Source organism: Meriones unguiculatus, chromosome 16, assembly GCF_030254825.1.
Source record: "Meriones unguiculatus strain TT.TT164.6M chromosome 16, Bangor_MerUng_6.1, whole genome shotgun sequence".
Lineage (NCBI taxonomy): Eukaryota > Metazoa > Chordata > Mammalia > Rodentia > Muridae > Meriones > Meriones unguiculatus.
Window position 1 is genome coordinate 48,889,528 of NC_083363.1, and position 20,748 is coordinate 48,910,275.

General features: G+C 32.5%; 1 protein-coding gene across 4 annotated transcripts in view; it reads right to left on the reverse strand.

Moving 5' to 3' along the window:
• Positions 1–20,748, reverse strand: part of Adgrb3 (adhesion G protein-coupled receptor B3) — a 773,277-nt gene that overhangs the window by 478,749 nt on the left and 273,780 nt on the right. For 3 of the 4 annotated variants that reach the window (XM_060369803.1, XM_060369806.1, XM_060369804.1), the window contains exons 3-4: positions 11,645–11,755; positions 5,308–5,469 (exon numbers count right to left, since the gene is read on the reverse strand). In XM_060369803.1, the coding sequence (XP_060225786.1) occupies positions 5,308–5,469; positions 11,645–11,755 (273 nt within the window). The remainder of the gene's footprint in view (positions 1–5,307; positions 5,470–11,644; positions 11,756–20,748) is intronic. The other variant, XM_060369807.1, reaches the window with a different exon arrangement.

Consider the following 20,748-nt stretch of genomic DNA (forward strand, 5'->3'; position numbering starts at 1 on the left):
GACATAACAATACTTCAAATATCTCATTATGCATAATTCCAACTTGACTGAAAAAAATACTGTGGATTCCTTCAGAATGAGTATTGAATGCTATGTAAATAAATATTGGTGTAATTTACACAAGCTCACTGGACCTCAAAGTTTAAATCCCTGTTCTGAATGTCAGGCTACTGCTCTCCTATCTATTAGCATGGGGAATTACCTCACAAATAAAGCAAGTACAAATAAGCCAGGAGAAACGTTCTGTTGAGAACCTGCTCTCTTGATGCTAAATCTCTCTGCCTTAGAACACTGAGAATATCTTGAGTTCAGAAGGTTGAGGTCACTCCTGGACCACATGAGAGTAGCAAAGAAAAGTTCATTTTCCTCCTCCAGTGGGTAGCTTTAAGCACAAGTCCATAAAAAATGGCATAGGTACTTTCTAAGTAAATATAATACTTCTAAAATTTTCTTCATGTGTATTTTGATCATGTTCTTACTTGAAAGCTGAAAGCTAAAGGCTGGTGCGGTGGCGAATGCCTGTAATCCCAGCACTCAGACAGGAAGAAGCAGGCAGATCTCTGTGAGTTTGGGCCCAGCCTGGTCTACAAAGAGAATCCAAGACATCCCAGGCTACACAGAGAAACCCTGTTTCAAAAAGCCAAAAACAAAACAAAAACTCTAAAATTTATCTAGTTAGACAATGCATTACTACAGGTTATTATTAGTTTTGTGGTAAAAGTACTCAACAGCTGCTCTTTTAAAGTCTTTAAAGAATATTATAAAGTTTTAAAAACTGTGATAATGTGTAATTATGCCGCAGTGTATACAAATACACTTCAGAACACCACAGGTTCATTTTAACACACAATTTTACATGGCACTTTAAATGATCTATGACTAAATTTCAAAATAATCCCCCCCCACACAAAAATAACACCTTAATATTTGGATAAACCATTCCATTCCATTATTGTTGTTGACTTGTTGCAATAAGTTGTAAAAACATCGAAAAAGCAACCCAATTAGAGTATTATTCAATAAAAGTCATTTAATGTTTCTATAAAAGTCATTGGAAAGTCTTTTAAAAACAATATATAGAAAAAGTTCCAGGGATGAGAGAAAAGTAATATTTTTCATCCACCTCATGGCAACCTGGGAAACCCAAAACTAATAAGTATCCATTGATTACAGAATATCTAATATTTGCATTTAGCTATATACACATAAGTGTTATACAGCTTTAAAATATGTATATCTATATACATATGTTCACATCTATGTAAAGTCAATCAAAGAAGGACTTCTCAAAGAAATTTATATGAATATATTTTATTTTTTAATAATGTATATCTTAACCTATTTTTTTGCATTCATTTCCAGGTACCAAACTGGGCAAACTGCCCCACTATGTAAAGTGTTAATGACAACACATCATCTTTTATCAAACTACACTCAGTGTATATAGCTTAATGCTAGAAAACGTTAAACAGCTAAATTGGCAAAATTTTCTTTGTGAACCACAAACATGTGCAAGAAATTTAGCAGCTTAGTTAAATCATGATACTGGAATAAGAAGAGTAAAGAGTAATGCTACTTAGTCATTTTAAGTAGTCTTTATTATTGTGTGTTGAAGTTTTGTAATTCAATGACATCATTTAATTTCTTTGTGGGACAAGAAATTATTAATAATTTGTCATTTTTAGAGACTAATAAGTTGGCACAAAATTAGAACACATGCTTTATAAGGTTTAGAGTCTAAAAGATTTATATCAAGAGGCTATTCATAAGATTTTTGTTAAGATCAAGTTTTCAATTTAATGTAAAATTGTTTTGTAACAGTCTTTCATTTTACAGTAAACTAAAAAATTTGAATTATCTAGTAATTTTGAAAAAGAATATAATATAGTCATTTAATTTGCATAAATTTCATAAGGTTGTCTACTTTTTAAAAAATATTTGGTACCAGATATATTGTCATAGCTCTACTTGATACAAGCCAAAGAGAAAATAAAATATATACAATATACAAACATTATCACCAGGTTTTGAAATAAACATCTAGAAATTTTCATATGATTTAGGTTGCATTATATATAAAATAATCCCTTTAAGTCTAAAAGTTTCACTATGGAAAAAAATAAATATAACAACTCTGACATTCATGAAATGAATCCTAAACCATTCTGTAGCCTATATTAACTTTTACAGATTAATTTCTGTTCAGTACAAATCAATGATTATCAACTGGTGGTAGCTCCACCCACAGGGACATTGGTTGAAATCTGCAGATGGTTTAGGCTATGTCAGTTTATAAGGGAATGAAACGACACTGGCATCAAATGAGTACACCCAAGGATGTGTGCAGGTAAGCATTCAAAGGTGCAGTATGATCCTTATGAAACAAAGATTTATTAGAGTCAAAATGCTGGTGCTTAATCAACAGAGACAACTGTGGGTGAAATAGAGAGCTGAAATTCAGCTGGGACAGTAACTACATAATTAAGTGTTGCTCTCTACATTTCCCAGTTTATTGGGGATATTACATAAATTTCTCCTCTGACCAAACCACACCAAACCAAACACAACACACACAAGAAAAATTGCCAAAATAATAATAATAATAATAATAATATATATTGTCAAATCAACAAATTTTCAAAAGGCCAAGTGTGTGTCTGTATTAGAGGATCTGAATAAAAGAAAAAAAGATGTGAATAATGAAAAGTAACTCATTTGTAATAATAATGAGTTTCCTTTACAGTACAAATAATCTTGGATTCTTCCAATCCACACATTTTGCAGAGTTAATTTATAATCACCTTGTCCTTTTCTTGTCCCATCCTCATTAATAAAAAAAAAATCACAGAAGTTAGCATGACAACTGAGGTGTTGATATGTGAGCAAATTTAAGGAGAACTTATTATTTTAGAAAGTTTATATTATGTATTATTTATATTCAAATACATCTTAAATGTTAAACCATTTAAAGATTTAGTACATTTTTATTGCTTTCATGATATAGCATATTTAAAAAATAACATTTACCACTACAGTGAATTAGAAAAGCAGTATATGGAAAAAGTTCCTATTCCCTGGAATTATATACTTATCTGATATTTTAAAATAATTAGAGTTGACCTTTTGTATTTATAAAATTAGAAAAGGTCCTTAATTCAATAAACTAAAGTATAACAATGATATACTTCTCATGAGCAGTATTCAACAAAAATTTAGAAAAACAAATATTTTGTATACATGAAGTTAAAAGAGAAACTTTCAAATGTTCATATCCTTACACTTGTTAATGTGAAGAGATTTAAGAAATCAAAACAGCTGTCAAATGACATATTACTCAACTTTCTTCACATGAGACACACAGACAGAAAACTTGGTAATCACATGTGTGTGGGAGACTTAGGTCTCCCAGTCAACAGCTTAATCATCCCCCTTCGGTAGAGGAGGAAGACTTCCATATATTATCCTTACAAATTTGTGTAACATGAATGGAAAGTAAGCTATGAGTGGAGAATGGTAGAAAGTACACTGGAATCCAATCAGATTCCCACTTGAGAATATGTTTGTCACTAGATAAGATTCTTGTCATATGCAAATGATCTTGACACAAAGTACTTACAAGATAAATTTATATGTCAATTGAATCATAACCTTTTACTGATACTGTCTTAAACAAAGAGAACAGGGAACTCAACCCTGTAAATCATCATGTAAATACTGTGATTAGTCTTCCTGGTTAAGTCTCCCAGAAGACCCATTCTATTGTTAAGCATTAGGTTTGAAGTCTCCAAGTTTCACTATCACACTCCAAGCATCTATCTTTCCATGCCTCCTCCTCTTCGTCCTCTAAATCCTCTAACTCCTCCTTTTCCTTCTTCTTCTTCTTCTTCTTCTTCTTCTTCTTCTTCTTCTTCTTCTTCTTCTTCTTCTTCTTCTTCTTCTTCTTCTCCTTCTCCTTCTCCTCCTCCTCCTCCTCCTCCTCCTCCTCCTCCTAGCTCATGTCATTGAAATGTGCTTGGTCTATGACCCCTACACTTTTGTCTGGCTTGCATTTTTTCTTCAAGTCAGATTATTCTTCATTCCATATTCTTTCTTGTCGCATGCAATCCTAACTTTCTCCTACTTATTATTGTCCCTTTGTTTATTACTGTGTCTTCCTTTCCTCAGAGTGTCAGTTCCTATTTAACTTTGACTTCATCTATTGCTTTTCTACTCTTTCATTTTGATACAAAGTGTTCTCATACTTCATTAAATCATTCCCCCAATATCTCTCGATATTTTATTCATTTCTCTTTCCTTGGGATTTTTTAATTTTTGTTTTTATGTTTGTTTTGATTTCTGCTTGTTTTTTAAACAAAAAACAGCATAACATAAAATTGTTCATGGAAAATATTTTGAATTCATAATTCAGCAGTGTCGACTATATTCATTTGGCAGTCAAATAGATGACCAGAAATGTTCAGTTTTGAAAATTTGAAGCATTATACCCATTAAACAACAGCTACCCTAGAATCTCTTAGGATGGTTACATTTGCCTGCTTATAAACTGACATTATTCCTGACTATTTTTCCAGATCCGTCACTGTGATTGTAATGTCAGCTGCTGCAGCCATATAGTTTGCAGTCACCCATTCATCAAATGATTGGGCACAACCTAAACTCTTTGCTTTGGGGCTGATTCAAATAAGGCCCTCACTGGTTTGAGAGGGTAAAACAATAAGACCAGGCATGTCATCAAATAATACACTTTTGATGTAACATATATTTCACCCTAACCAGCTCCCTCTCTGGCTTTTAAAGAAGTATATTGCTGTGATGATGACAATCTCTTTAAGGTAGTTTATGAAATAAAATGACAGTTCATATTTGGTCTACTACCTTTATTTATTTATTTTCCTGATAGGGTCAGATGAATGTTAGGGGAATGGCTGACTGAAAACTATATCAGTGAATGGCTACATGTCACATTTCTACTATGCTCGACATTTTTATTTTTCTTCATATATGAAGATGGGTATTTTTATCACCTAAAAACACAATAGAACTAACTGAATGTTTGTACTCTTTGATGTAGATACACACATTTCAATCATATTTGCAGTAGGGAGAGAGTCACTTATCTAATACCCTTACTGCTCTGAAAGAAGAACTAATCACGTACAGAGTAAAATATTACAATGGAAAAGAATTACACCAATAGACTCTCATTAAAACACCTATACCCAGTTCACAGGAAAATAACAAATTGTTCCAAATGCGTAGCATGACACAATTCAAAACATCCACAGTCGTAGTTGCCGCTAACACTACCTGGACAGAGGGCAGTGTTATTGCAAACCCTTGATTCTCTTAATGGGCCGCTGCAGAGTGTCCCGTAAGGTGATACACAAGTTCTGGTTCGCACCTGCGACCCTTGACCACAAGTAACTGAGCATGAGCTCCACTGGGACCACTCTTCCACACCAGATTCACCTGCGTGCAAGACAACAAACAAACGTGAAATACTGTCTTGATTATTCATCTTGGAAGCATCATACCAAACTGACACTGACACGCATGAATAATTTAAAAGTAAATACAGGACAGTACACCCAAAGTAAACAGTTCATAGGAAGAAAACAGCTCATAGGAAAATGAATTTAGGGGGATGTATGCAATGCTGATACAAAGACTGTTTGCCATGACCTTGTTAACAAAACCATTCTTTGCAAAGTCCACTAGGCTAACACCACCGTGAAGAAAGAAATCAGCGGTGTTCAGTAAGAATAACTGTTTGCAAGAGTTTTCTTCAAGCCTATCCAGGGCCGTGTACTTGATGTAAACAGAGGCAGAATGCATTTCTAAGTATACTCTGTGGCTTTGGCGAGCCAAGCTGTATTGGTACGTTCTTACCTAGTTCTTTGTTGTAGAATGCTCTTTCTATTGCTAAGGACGGAATGCACCTGAACTACTCTGCAGGTGGATAACTTACTCCAAATAGATTTCCTACTCTTTCAACCTATAATAACAAATTACTTTGTGGTAATTTATCAATATCCTCCTGCTCACCATTTCATCCCTGATCTAAGGAGTGATTTTTTTTTCTACTTCAATTGAATGAAAACTGACCATTTATGTTAGCTGAGCATAGAAGTAAAATTTACTCCAAAATAGGGCCCTCAGAAGCCAATTAACGCCGGGTTTCATAAACTTTCTGGTGCTTGGCATCAGATTGAAATTAATTTTTTTTTTCATTACCTAAAACCATGATATAAAAATACAGGAAGCATTTGTTTTTTTGTTTTTAAACCACTGGGGTGGGATAATTATATTCTAGAATCAGGTCTAGGTTTGATTTTGAAATCTAACTTGAAATTTTTTCCATTGCTTTGCACCAAATTCCAGTCGAGCCGTATCTGGCTAGTAGTGTATACTTATCTTAAGCATGCATATAATTGTCAAAACTTTTTACAGGGAAGGGCCTTCTCAGAACTTTGTATCACCGACTATACAAAAGAAGGAGTAATTTAGCTTTATATCATGTATTCTGTTAAGAATAATCCTTAGAAATATAATTCCAAAGACAGAAATGATAGTCCCTTTGTCTATATTGTCTTGGAGAGTTAGTAAATGATTTTGAAAATACATTACATGTTAATCAAGGCAGCTCATCTTCAAACTGGTTCTGAAGAAAAGAATGAATTTACACCAAACTACAAGGTAAGATATTCTTCAGAGAGAAATCTATTGTAAAAAATGATCTCACTGCTAGAAAACCTGTTTGATGAAGATGTTGATTTTACATTCTGGTATAATCTGCTTACTTATTTTCTTGAGGGCTCAGAACAACTAGTTTGCAGGAAAACGCTGCTCTGTTGAAACTCTTAGAAGAACGAGAAATGGGTTCTTATATTACAGTCTAACACGAATGGAGAGGCATAGATAATTCAATGACACCTAGTTATCTATTAGAAGGACACACGCTGGTATTTTGAATGATGACTCACATTAATTATGGCTTCTTTTAAATATTGACGGTGGTGTTTAGCATGGAGGTGTACATTTTTACCTTTACATATTTATTTATAACTAATTTCATAAATATTTATGGGGAGGTCTGAGTAGTGTTTGAGTTACGTTTCAATGTTCTCTATTATTTGAATAATATTTAAGAAAAATAAAAGTCATAATCTTATGAGATCACTTGGTCATGGTTAAAACTATCTACACATATATTTGTATATACATAATCACACTTAGTAAAGAAACTATTAAGCTTAAAATTATGGGAGAGCAGTGTACACTTAATTACATGTCAACCTGTTTGTGATGAGGCTGATTATAAATATTATGGCTATATGTTATCAAGTACAAGCCAGAAAGTTAAGAACAATGTGAATTCTGTAGGTGAAATGACAACGTTTGGGACATTCTATTTTTGCCACAAATATAGTTTTTCTTTCTCACTTGCATTGTAATGATGAACAATTTTTAAAATTAATCTTAGCAGTGAATTCATACCAAGGCCTAATTTAATATACAACTTTTTACAAGTGCTTGAAAATATGAGCTGTCTCAGCATCTCTGGTTCTGCACGACACTGAACACAGTAAGCAGCTGTGCTGGGTCATGAGACATCAATGATGAATGCTAAGAGCTAGCGTTCCTCACAGTTCATGTTGGAGATGGACAATTAAATGAAAATAAACACATGAATAGTAAATTTTATTTCAAATTTAAGAACCAAAATTTGCCACTAAAATAATGGTCTAACCATCAACTTGATCTTTCATCAATTTCAAATTATTTTCACTGCAATTTTTATACTACTTTGTTTTCCCCTAAGTTGTCAAGGGTTATCTAGCAAAGCATATTGAGTTATGTTAGAAATAGTTAATATACTGTATAAGGAAGGTGTTTTAATGACACTGAAATAGTAAAGTATAAACTGAGCACCATTTCCAATATATGTATCTTTGGAGACAGAGCAAACTGATCTCATCATTGTTTGATTTAGAAGAGTTGTCAAAGATCTTGTGAAAAACTCCTCAAGAGAAGGTCATACTGACCTGAGGCTTCGTATCCTGAAACAAAGCATGAAAGAAAACTGGAAAAAGTATTTCAGTCAACTCCATATTGACTCTGGAGAATTGAAGAGTTCCATTCATTTTTTGAAACTCTTTAATAATTTACCTCGAAAGCTACTTGTGAAAAGTGAATGAGATTACATGGGATAGTGAATTTAAAATTATGAACAAGATTTAATATGATTTTTACTGGAACATTTAAGTCATGAAATTAGAAATTATTTAGTGTTATCTTCCTTTTTTAGATCACATATTATATATTACTAATACAGACAATTTTCTTTGTGTAATAAATGGTTACTTTTCTAAATCTGTTTAGAAACTCACTTCATGCCTACGTTGCTAAAAAGTAAGTAACTTTTAACAACATAAAGATTTCTTATTCCAGCTTATTGGCATTTAGGTTTGGTATATCCCTTCAAATAGACATGTTTTTTATTTTATTTCATTTTCCTTAACTGTACATACAGATGCCCAATTTAAGTTTTTTATTCAAAATAGAATAAATAATTTTATTATGCATGAAACAATTTGGCTATATGTATGAATGTGTACTGTGTTCATGCAGTGCCTACAGGGGCCAGAAGAGGGTGTTGGATATGCTAGACCAGGAGTTAACAGATGTGAGCCTCCTCCATGTAGATTCTGGAAACTTAAGGTGGGGCCTTTGCAAGAGCAGTAAGAGTTCTTAACCACTAAGCCATATCTCCATCCTAATTTTAGGCTTTTATAGCAACCTGCTTGATGTTTAGACTTGCCTCAGTTACTAGCACTAGCAATAAAACTCTGGAAAAATAGTGCTACCTAGAACAACGTCATTTAAAAATATTCAGTCACTGTGTCTCTATATAGTTAAGTTTATTTTATAAAGGAAATATTTAAGATTGTATTTGTTGCAGAAGCCAGTTCACTTATCTGAGAAAAAATAAGGTTTGGTGGCTTTTGATTTCTTTTTCCATTATTAATACAATACATTTATGGCATTTTAGAATTTTTTTTATTTAATTTTCTCCTATGTCTTATTTTGCTCTCAAAATATGCTCAGTAAAGTTCATGGCTGTTAATATGCAACATTAATACCTTGATTTGAGAAACAGACAAGTTCTATTTTTTAAAAGATTTATTTATTTGTTTATTTATTTATTTATTAATTTTTTACAAAGCATTCTGCCTGCATGTGTGCCTGCTCACCAGAAGAGGGTACCAGATCTCACTGTAGGTGGCTATGAGCCACTATGTGGTTGATGGGAATTGAACTCAGGACCTTTGGAAAAACAGCCAGTGATCTTAACCTCAGAGCCATCTCTCCAGGCCCCTAGACAAGTTCTATTAATGAAACTTCATTTTATAAAATGTGACTCTTTGATACTTCTATTCATTTAGTATATATTAACATCATTAAGAACCGTAATATTTAAGAAAAAAGTTTTTCCCTTTTAACTTTATAAGTCCTTGGTATTCAACTATGAATCTTAAAAGATAGTTAATATAATGCATTTCCTTTCTTAGTTCAGCATGGTAATTTAATACTAAAGTAAGCACAGTGCGCATCTTTATCTTTTCATATGCAAGCTTGGTTTCACATAAATTTATGAACCCTGTTTCTCATAAATTCAAGCATCTATCAATGATTTTAGAGCTTTAATTTGGCCTTTCGGAGTTGTTAACCTGATGCGTGAATGGCTTTAAAGTTGGTCACAGATCTCTTTAATCAATGTGTCATCTACTTACCAAATCACTTGTTTTTGGAAAAAAATATACATTGTGTAGAAAAAGAATAATGACTGAAAAATCCAAAACAAATGTATAAAATGTCATAACCAATTCCTCTTTTAAAAATCATCATATTTAAATATAAATGTTTATATTTAAATCTGTTAAAATATTTTGACAGAAAATGGAATTTTCTTAATGTATACAAACATTAAAAATGGAATTTAAACAAACTCTTGATTTAATTGCATAACGTTAAATACACAAACTAATTTTACCAGATATCTGGAGATTTAAACATGTAGTTCTCCATTTCACTCCCCCTTGATGACAAGTTTCAGCAATTACAGTAAACCAATTTTTGCTATGTCTTCTGTATAAGAAAAGATGCCTCACTGAGTGAGTGGTCAGCCCATGTTTTATCTCCATTGAGAACAGAAGTTCCTCAACCTCTGCTCATGGAATCAATCATTTTACTCTTGGTATCAGACCAAAACACATTTAGAGATCTGGAGAATCATTTGAACCACGCTGTAATTCATTTTCAACTTGAGGAGACAACTTATAAAAGTATAAAACTCCTCTTAAATTTAAGTACCCCAAAAGCAATCCAGCAAAGGGGGTTCTCTTCATTTCTGGATCAGGCCATAACATACAATATTTTAAAAATTTAAACTGTGTACTTATAGAATTCATTCTACATATTGTGATCTGAGGAACTGGGTTACAATTAATACATTAGAATAAACCTCCCATCTATTTCCAAGAATACAATTCAACATCAGTATTATTGTTTTTAAGCAATAACTTCAGTACAGTGTTCTAAACAAATAGTATCACAAAGAACACATGAACTGAAGGAAACATCCTATCCTTTGGAGAGTTTCATTAAAATCAGTCTGAATATCATGTCTCAGATCTGACCATATAATTGTAGTTTCCTACTAATGCTAAACAAACAAGAAAGGAATGCATACAATTTTGTAATAACACAGATAAACTTAGTTGTCAGTTTTGAAAAAGAACAGTAAATGCTGAGCAAGTTTGCAATGCAGCTTTAAACATCTCCAGCTGGGAGAGGCTCCATGCAATGTCACTGAGCAGAATTCTTGACCACTTACTTTGAGAAGCCAAATCACCCCCACTGCAACTTATCAAACTTTATAGATTATTAAAGCATAAATTCTACGTGGCTATATCCATTCATGTATATTTATGAGCATCAAAAATTATGTCAAACAATGCACTTTTCAGTCACATTCAAATTGGTAGAAAGGTTTGAAATTAGTCTGATTGATCTAGGACCAAATAATTTTATAAGACAGAAAGCCAATTTTGTTGATATTTAATTAGATGATCAAGTTGTTACTATTTATATTCTGCAATAAATTTATTTTCAAATCATATATTAAATTATAAAAGCCTAACATTTCTATATTTAACAATCAAGCAATATTTATAGGTAATATGACATATGAAAGAATAATGTATCAAATTTTCTTAAGTTAAATTTCATCATCTGAGTCCTATTTAAATTATACTTCTTGAAAGTTCCAAAAAATAATTCTTGAAAAGGGAACTTTATTGCTTTCCTTTAAAGGTGTATTGACACATTTTAGTGGTTAACAGAAAAAATATATATAAATTCTAAGTGTCCTATACCAAAGCAATGTAAATCTTACACATTTTTTCCATGTATTTTTCATTCACAGCTACTTTATTTATGGACTTTAACTGGTGACAAAAAATGGCTCAAAAAAAAAAATCAGCTCCAAAAACTGACAAATGTGCAGCAAAGGATCATGAAAACATGCAGTGGTTTCATTAAATTAACAACAATAAATAGAAAAATGTAACTAACGTATTACCAGTTTGTGCCATAAATTTAGCAGCATCAGCTTGTTCCTGAGGGACCCTTTTCTCATGGACAGATCGAGGTCGCTGACTTTTAATTGTATGATCTCCCATCATTCCAAATTCTAGAGACAGAATAAAGGTATATGAAAGCCTGTGTGTAGACATTTCTCACAAATTACATTACTGTCCCATGCAATATGTTCCTAACACAGACCTAGAAGTCATGGATAAATATACAATTCTAATTTCTCTATGCTGCTCTGCTAGGAATACATCTAAGCTTAATGTAGAAAACCTGAAATCATGAACAGCTTTCAAGAAACAATAATAACAGTCAGTAAATGATATATCCGAAGTTAAGTCAACTCAAGTAACAGAACATATTTTACTCTTCTCTGATAATGTTCTGAAGTCATATAGAAGAAAAAATAATACAACCGCACTATTAACTGTTGTCCCTGGGAGAATCCTGACTGGGTGTCTGCTGCCTCGGTCTAAATGTTTGGCACCCCACAAGGTTTCCTGCATCTTCAGGAGGAGTGCACAGCTCTGTTATCTAACTTTCTAAGGCAAATATTCAGACAATGGAGGATTCCTTTTTTTTTTTTTTTTTTTTTTTTTTAATCCAAAGATGAGGTAGCCTTTGTATGCTTCCAGGCTCACAAAAAAATCTGGTAGCCTCAGTAATTTTGTTTCTTATCTTTCCTGATTTGACCCTTTCCTCACTTTCTCTAACCACATGTAAAGCAATGTTTTCTTGTTAAAAAAATACTGTACTAAAAGATTTTAGGTTTTTGTTACCTAATTGTCTACAATGAATCTATTAATACAGACATAAATTGTCTGTGCCTAGCAGATAATTAGAAAGAAAGTGTGGAGAGAAAATTCGGTGTAGTATGTTTCAAAAAATTCATATGCTTAAAGAGATTATATGCTCAAAACTCCTGATTAGAGCTGTGCTCACTGAACTGTTCTAGTGATAAGATCTAGTAAAACACAGGTCTAGCATATGGAATATTTGATGGCTCTAATTCCTAAGTTTCAGGTAGAGAAAGGAAATCTCTAGCAAGAATAATACTATGGTACTTTTTCTTACATCATGAATGATACTGATCTCTTCATATTCAACACTCAACATTTGAGAATGAAATTTTGTCCAAAAGTTTTACTAATCAGCCCTTTACTCATTAATTTTTAAATGTACTTATGCTAAAATACAACATATTTACAACATATTTTGAAGTCAGCAATTCTACCAACTCTGGTCTTTTATGTAACAAAAAAGACTAGCATGTTGTCTGTTCAATCAAAATCTCAACCAATTATGACCCCAGACAAAGCAACCTTAAAGAAATTCTTCCTAGAGCTTTCACTAAAGAGTTCACATCCTGAGATATTTGAGAAGTCTACATGTGTGTCTCTTTTTGTCACTATGGATAATATTGAAAATGGAAAATGGAAATATAAATAAAGTGTCAATTTACTTGATTAAATAAAATCATCACTATTTTTTATACTTGCCATCATTCTTTCATTCATTCCTGTGTAAACCATGTGCTGTGTAAACCATTTCTTGTTGAGCTTATAAGAGGTAGCTAATTACCATTAAATTTACTATTTAGAAAGTTTTAAATATAGTTATTCACTATTATATATTTAAAACTATCATGCAATTTAAATGTCATTGTATCGTCAATAGAAAACAAATATTAGTGGTTAAGTTTTATTAACATTATACATTACCTTTCTAATTAATATTATAATTTAACTTGCATGTTTCACAAGTTTTTATCACTTTCAATGTTTACATCAGAGGATGTATTTCGATGATAATAATAATCACACTGGGGTGTTTTAGCATAATAATACAAAAGATGAAAGAATACATCTGTGCCCTGTGTAATACTTTTAAGTTAACAAGTAATGACAGAACCAGTTTGATGGAAGACCATTCCTAATGTCAGTGGCAGCATGACAATAACCTGTATCTAGCTTCTGAGGAAAATATTGAAACTTGAAAGGAAATATGATCCTGACGCTTGATTTTGGATATTGTCAAATCACTACTGGGATTAGCTGAAAATATATCACATTAAATTTCTAATGATTTCTCAAACATAAACATAAGTACTTTTTTTGGAATAGAATTTAGGCTATTATTTTTATTGCTAGCCAAGTAATTTCTATATATAAAAATATTTTCAATACAAATGACACTTCCATATTCAATGTTAGTGACCCCCTGCCATCAATTCTTATGTCCATGTGAATATTAGTGATGATGTTTCTTAATATAATTTAACTGGAAAGCTTTTAAAACATGAGAATCAAATCCTTGGTCTCAATATACATTAGACAAGCTCTCTGCCACTGAGCTATATTTGAAGCCCAAAATGACAATATGTGGCCCTGTTATAAACAAATTTTGTGTGTTATGTATGATATACCACTGATTTTCTCTCTTAGAAGACAAATGAACACTAGAAACATTTAAAAATATTCTAGGCCTATTAATCCAAAATAAAGTTATCACTGAAACTAGAACACGCTTTTATCTAACCAAGAGAGTTTTTACCCAATGTCTACATTCTAAACTGTTAGAAAATATACATCTCTTTTGTCTTAGTTTTAGTAAAGAGCAAGATTTTGACAACAAATATTCCATATCTCCCAGTAACTTATTTTCAAAATATTTATATTGTCTTTCACATATTTCATAATGATATTATCTCTGCTTCTAACAAAAATAAAGGGCAATTTAATCATTCAAATATAAAAGACAAAGCTATTGTACTGGTGTGCTTTCATGTGGTCAATGTGGTCTGTAGTATGATTTTTGGATAATACAGTCTTCCTGAGTGGTAGGTTCATATGCATACAAGTCTGCATTGGCAAAGACAATATATTACATTAGTTACACATGGAAAATAACCAAATTAAAAGATGAACTGCTTTGGTGAAAGCAATGGGAAGCAAGTTGTGAAGTCAAATGAAAAAGAACAGAGTAATAGGACAAATATACATATGGTTCATGAATTATGGAAACAAAGGGTTGTTTCCTTTGTTAATACATCGATGGCATTGATGAAGTGGTGAGTAAATAGCTATTTATGTGGAAAACCCAAAATGACGGAAGATGAATTGCAAGTTTTAGGGTTTTCCCCTCAGTCATTCACTATGCTTCTTGCTAAAGGCAGAAGTTTCCAGAAGTTATATGCATGAGAGAAAGGTGTTGAAAGTAATTTCCCTTAAGCCGAGGCCTAGGATTTGATAGGTACAAGGTCCCTAGAGAAACAAATAGACTTTAGACTAGACTTTCATCAATTATTAGTTATGGGACTTTTGTTTGGAACATAAGGGAGATACTAATATATGATTTAATTTACCAAAATTATTTTCCTCATTATTTTACTATGTTTTTTATTTTAAATATATGGACAAGCACATGACACCAAGTAGCAGGCATTAATGCTGTCATTTAATACACTGGCTTCATCATCTGCAGAATCAGCATTTCTACCAACAGCAACCTAATCCAGGGCATTATTGTTGCTCACAAAGCTCCGAGAGTTATGCCTTACCCGTGCAGTGTTCAGACTTTACTCCTGCTTACCAGGGAACTATCCCGTTGCTCAAGGTTTCCTCCAATGGAAAGGTCCTTCCCTACAGCGACATCTGTGTAAAGCCCCTCTCTAATCCCAACTTCAGCAACAGCGCCAAAAACCACTTCCACATCAACATATTGAGGAATAGCCTTCTTGGTCTCCTTGAAATACTGACTTGCCTAGTACGGCCAAACGATTTGTATTTTATCTATTACATAGATATAATGTGTTTATTATATATATATGTATATACTTATATCTTATTTTTCATATCACATACAAACTTTTTTTTTTTCATTTTCTTTGTTTGGAGAAGAATCTCATGTAACCCTAGATGTCCTGGAACTTGTTATATAATAAAGAATAAACTTGAACTTTACTACTGAACTACATACCCAGGCCCCACAATATAACTTCAAGTAACACACCCAGAAAAATTAAATGAGATTTTATTAATCAAAATGTAACAGGAGAAATACAATTTTTGTTGGCACATAAAAAAGTCTATCACTTTGTTGCCATAAGATATTGTGGACAAGTAAATTCTGTAAAGAAGCAATAACATAATCTCTGAGGCTAGTTGATTAGTTTATATATTCTAGACCTACATCTCTGCTGGTTTTAATTATTTGAAAATCTCATTTATTTTCATATTACTTAAAATATTTGGCACAACTATTTTGCTTGTCAAGACTTTTTCATCATAATGAAGTTGAAATATATGTATACAGTGAAGAGACACTCACACCGCCGCCATTAGAATGTATTTTTCATTTGTGAGGTTTTCTAAAAACTTTTTGTATTATATGTAAATTTGATATTTGCATAATCACACTTTGTAAGCATCTGTTAAGTGCTTATATATCCAAAGCGTTTTATGAAAAAACAGAAGGAGAAAAGGGCAAACACTGGAGTCTCCACAATCACCAGTGATTCTCGAAGCAGAATGCATCAGCAAAGACTAATTATAGAAAGCACTTTAATAGTATCTACTACTGATTACAGATAAAGACAAAGAATAAAACAAATGAGTAGAACACAACTTTAAATGAACTGAAGAGTAAAAGTTGCATAATAAATTGTTAGATAATAAAAAACATTTAAATAAATAAAGACATTTTTAAAATGCAAGGAACCTGAGAAACTCATTAAAATTTGAGGTGTCAGTGGTGAGTCCTTGCTATACATTATTTTCAGGATTCATCATCATATTTAGATATTCTCATATCTGGCTACAGGGATATATTTCTTATTTCTCACACTAATAAAAGAGAATCTTTGCAAATACTTTGGCATAAGTTACTTAATTAGGCAGCTAAGATGCTTCTACGAATGGATAAAGCATTAAACAATCATGTATGTGTTACTAGCATATTCACAGAAGAGTTTAAATGCTTAGAAGCATACATGAAGTTGTAAAATTTCATAAATTATGTGATATTTTATAAGCATATTTTCTGGATGTATTTAATATATATATGCTAAATATGTATGTTAATATTTGTTACATATTATTAACAAATACATGTTAAATATGTGTATGCATTACCTTCACAGTAAGACTATATATTATTTATCTTTATTCAAATCATAAATGATTGTTAAAATAAATACATAGGACAATGGCTGTCTTTTGACCTCTTTAAAATATATATTTGAAAATTGTATGATAATATATGTGCAAGTGCCACAGAAAACTTGTGACATATCCATTTATATCATTTTAGTCTTTATTTAGTTCATGGCCTTTCTGAAAGATTACGAAGGAGGACATGTTGTCCCATGCTGGAAGTCATCAATGTACACAATTATAGAAGGATTTTTCATTAATAATTTTTACACATTACCCAGTTTTATGGCCTTGCATCATCTCTGTGTATGTGAACTACTGAATTACTATGAGCCAGTATTGGGGATTTGCTTGAGAAATGTTTTTTATTGATTCATAATGAGGAGAGTAGACATCACATGCACAGTAAATGCACACTATAATTCAGTACAATTTCAATGGTAGATGAAAGCGTTTTTTCGTTCATTTATGTCAGCATTCACACCAGTGCTTTCCTTTCTAGTATGTTTTGCTGCAGACAAAATGTCTTATGTTATAGATTTTAATAAAGTTTTTTTAATGTGGCCCAACAAGGTCTTAAGAATATGATATATAAGCAAACTCTACTGTCTTTAGAAAAAAAAAATATTCCTGATTTTTTTTTTCAAACTAGTGCAGAGATTGGTTTCTTTTTGACCAACTTTCTGACATGGAGCAGGGTCCTGTGTGCAGAGGCCTCAAAGGGAGCAACATGGGTATGACAGTGCCCGAAAGAGTTGTCTCTCAACCTTCACGGGAAGCAATGGAGCAAAAAGAAACATCACAAAAGCAAAATAGCCGGAGGTTGTCTGGGAAGCCAGATTTTCTTAAGGAAAACAGACTGGCTTCAGCAGTGATCCAGGAACCCAAAGCCTTGGTCAGAGGATACAGAGATTTGAAGCTCAGTTTGATTCAGTTCATCATAGTGTTGGCCTGTGTGTGTGTGTGTGTGTGTGTGTGTGTGTGTGTGTGTATGTCTACCATGAGCCTGCAGTGTCTGCACAGTCCAGAGGAGTGTGCTGGATTCCCAGGACTGTGGTTTCAGAGTGGTACTGGGTGCTCGGCTGTCCTATGTTCAGGCTCTGCACTGGGACTGGACGTTGCTGTTGTTAGGCTCTTAATGTGTGTGCTGTAAATCTGAGCAAAGGTCTTCACTCTTGCTCACTATCTGATTGCCAACAAAGAGTTTTCATATACAATTCTTTCCTTTTTTGTTTTTTGATTTTTAAGGCAACTTTTAGTTTGATTTTCTGATAGGTCTTACCCTTATATACACTATAGTGACAAATATTTTCTTAGAAATTATAATCAAATTATTCTTCTTGATTTTAAATTATAGATCATATTCTACAGTACTTTTAAACTTGCCAAGTTATGTCTCATTTATTATTTTAACAGAAATCCACAGAATAATTTGATTTAAAGAAATGTTACTACATATAGAGTTACTGGAAATTTTATAAGCTATTCCACAGAAACATATTCCATTATTTAAGGGAATTATTTAATATGATCTTCCAGAAATGTAATTAGTATATTATATTATAAGCTATTGAGCCTAACTGCTACACTATTAATAGAAAATAAACATTATTTAAATTTAAAATATTATATAAATGGTTGTTTGACCTAAAATTACATGTATAAGCTATAGGTAATAAATTAGATACTTTCTTTTTCATAGACATTACTGGTACCTAGATCTTGAGTTGCTCTCAGGGTTTGCTGTATTGCTGGAAGGGTTTCTGTCTTTCAGATATTTGCTTTAAACTTAGTCAATATACTGAAGAAGAGATGTATCTTGCAGGGTCTGGAAATGACAGAGCTGGTGATTCTAGTCATATCTCATCACGAACTCCCGTGTTTCTATTATTGCAGAACGTTGCACCTGAACACAGTGTTGTTAACATACGTTTACTAACATAAATACAAATTTATGAGACACAGTGTTTGTGGTTTCTAATATAACCAGGATGCTAACTCCGTATTTTTTTAATTTTTTATGTTGCTTTTTAGCGACAAATGAAAACATGTGGTGAACAATCTCTGCATTTTTTTAAGACATCAGCTACTCATAACCTCAATTAACATTCAGCCAAGTGGACCTCCATGAATGGGCAATGTCGTTAGAAAAGTCCAACTCTACGTGGCAGTCGAGGAATGTCGTATACTTCCAAAGCCAGAGCTAACGTACTGAAGAGCGCGAAGGCCACTCTGATTGCCGTGTACACTGACAGTCAGTGTGGAGGAAGAGACAGGGAAACTGGCACGTAGGAAATGTTTCAGGCAGCCATGCTTTAGCGGGGTGCAAATGCAAGTGCTGGGAACACAATCTCTACGTTCTTTTACTCTTCTAAAATTACACTTGTTCTGAATTCTCAGGATGGAATTCAGTCTCTAAGTGCATAGAGCATCTCGGCAGACCATGAGGTCTAGACACTTGACCAACTGTGATATAGGTTATGGAGATTTACACACGTCTTCATGCATGTGACTTTCTTAAGTACACCAGTTGTTTCTAACATTGTTTATCAAATCAGTATTTAGAAGTTTTCTTGATTCATTTCTTAGAAATGATGTAACATTTACATTGCCTGTCAAGCCTCAGACTTCATATGTACACTTGAGTAAATACAGCAAGTATGCTCTGGTAAGATTCCACTTTGGATGAAGTTTTTCAAGAAGGGTAGCAGCTTTCAAATGTATTTGAAAATTGATGATTTTTACTATTCAACAAACACAAAATATGCATCCACTTCACCCCCTATGAGACTCTAAATACTGGATCAACGGTGATAAATGAAAAAGATAATTTTATATGTGTATAATTGGCTTTGCAATTGCTCCTATTCAGATTTGTAAGACTTAGAAATATATATATTTCTAAGCATGGCACTATATATAAATAAATATATATAAATATATATAAATTATATAAATAAATATATATAAACTTTACAAAGTGATCAGATTAATAGCTTTCAATTAATGCTTTAGTTTATAGATTATGTCAATTTAGAGCTAATGTCAATTTATACAATATTATATGATATCTTTGTTACGTGAACATTTAAATCAAAACCATGATCGTGATATTCATTTTATCATACTTCAATTTACTTTTTATTTTCCTGAGTTTATCAAGTGCTAATTTAGTCTCTGTAATCCTCATAAAACATTTCCTTTCTAATTTCCTATTTTCATATCATTTAATAATTTTGTTTTAGGAAAGCACACATGGAAACAAATAATTATGTTTTAATACAGTTGGGTATGGTGATACAACCTAGTAATCTCAGTACTTGGAATGTTAGGTCAAGAGATTTACAAATTTGAAGCCAGCCTGAGCTAAACAGTGAGTTTAAAGCGTGGCATAGATATGTAGAAAGAACATACTTCAAACAAAACCAAACAACTATAAAGAACAAATCTGTATTCTTAGATATTTGGGGGAATGGGGAAGGCAGATAGGAAATTGAAAATCAGCCAGAGCAACTTAATTAAGCTGTTTCCAAATAAAAAATAAAAGAAGGTTGAAGCTAGTAGCTGGATGGTGAATTGCCTACCTTACTTCTTGAAGCCATAGATTCAATACCAGTCCCAAACAAAAACAAAACACGATAGCATAATAGCATGTATCTATTGATGTATACATATCTATGAATTTATAAATATATATATACATATATATATATATACAAACACATATACATATACCTTTAAAATCTCTTCCAAATATTTATCCTGCTGTAAATTCCTACAAGTAGCATAGAAAGGGAAGGCATGCATTGCCATCTTCTTGGTGTATTTGATGCTTAGGAATGCTCAGCCTCTCTGTCTTGGTCAGTGCTTTCATGCTGACTCCAACTCTGTCACACACTGATGCACTGTTCTTGCATTGCTGCTCCCTGAATCTGCTTTT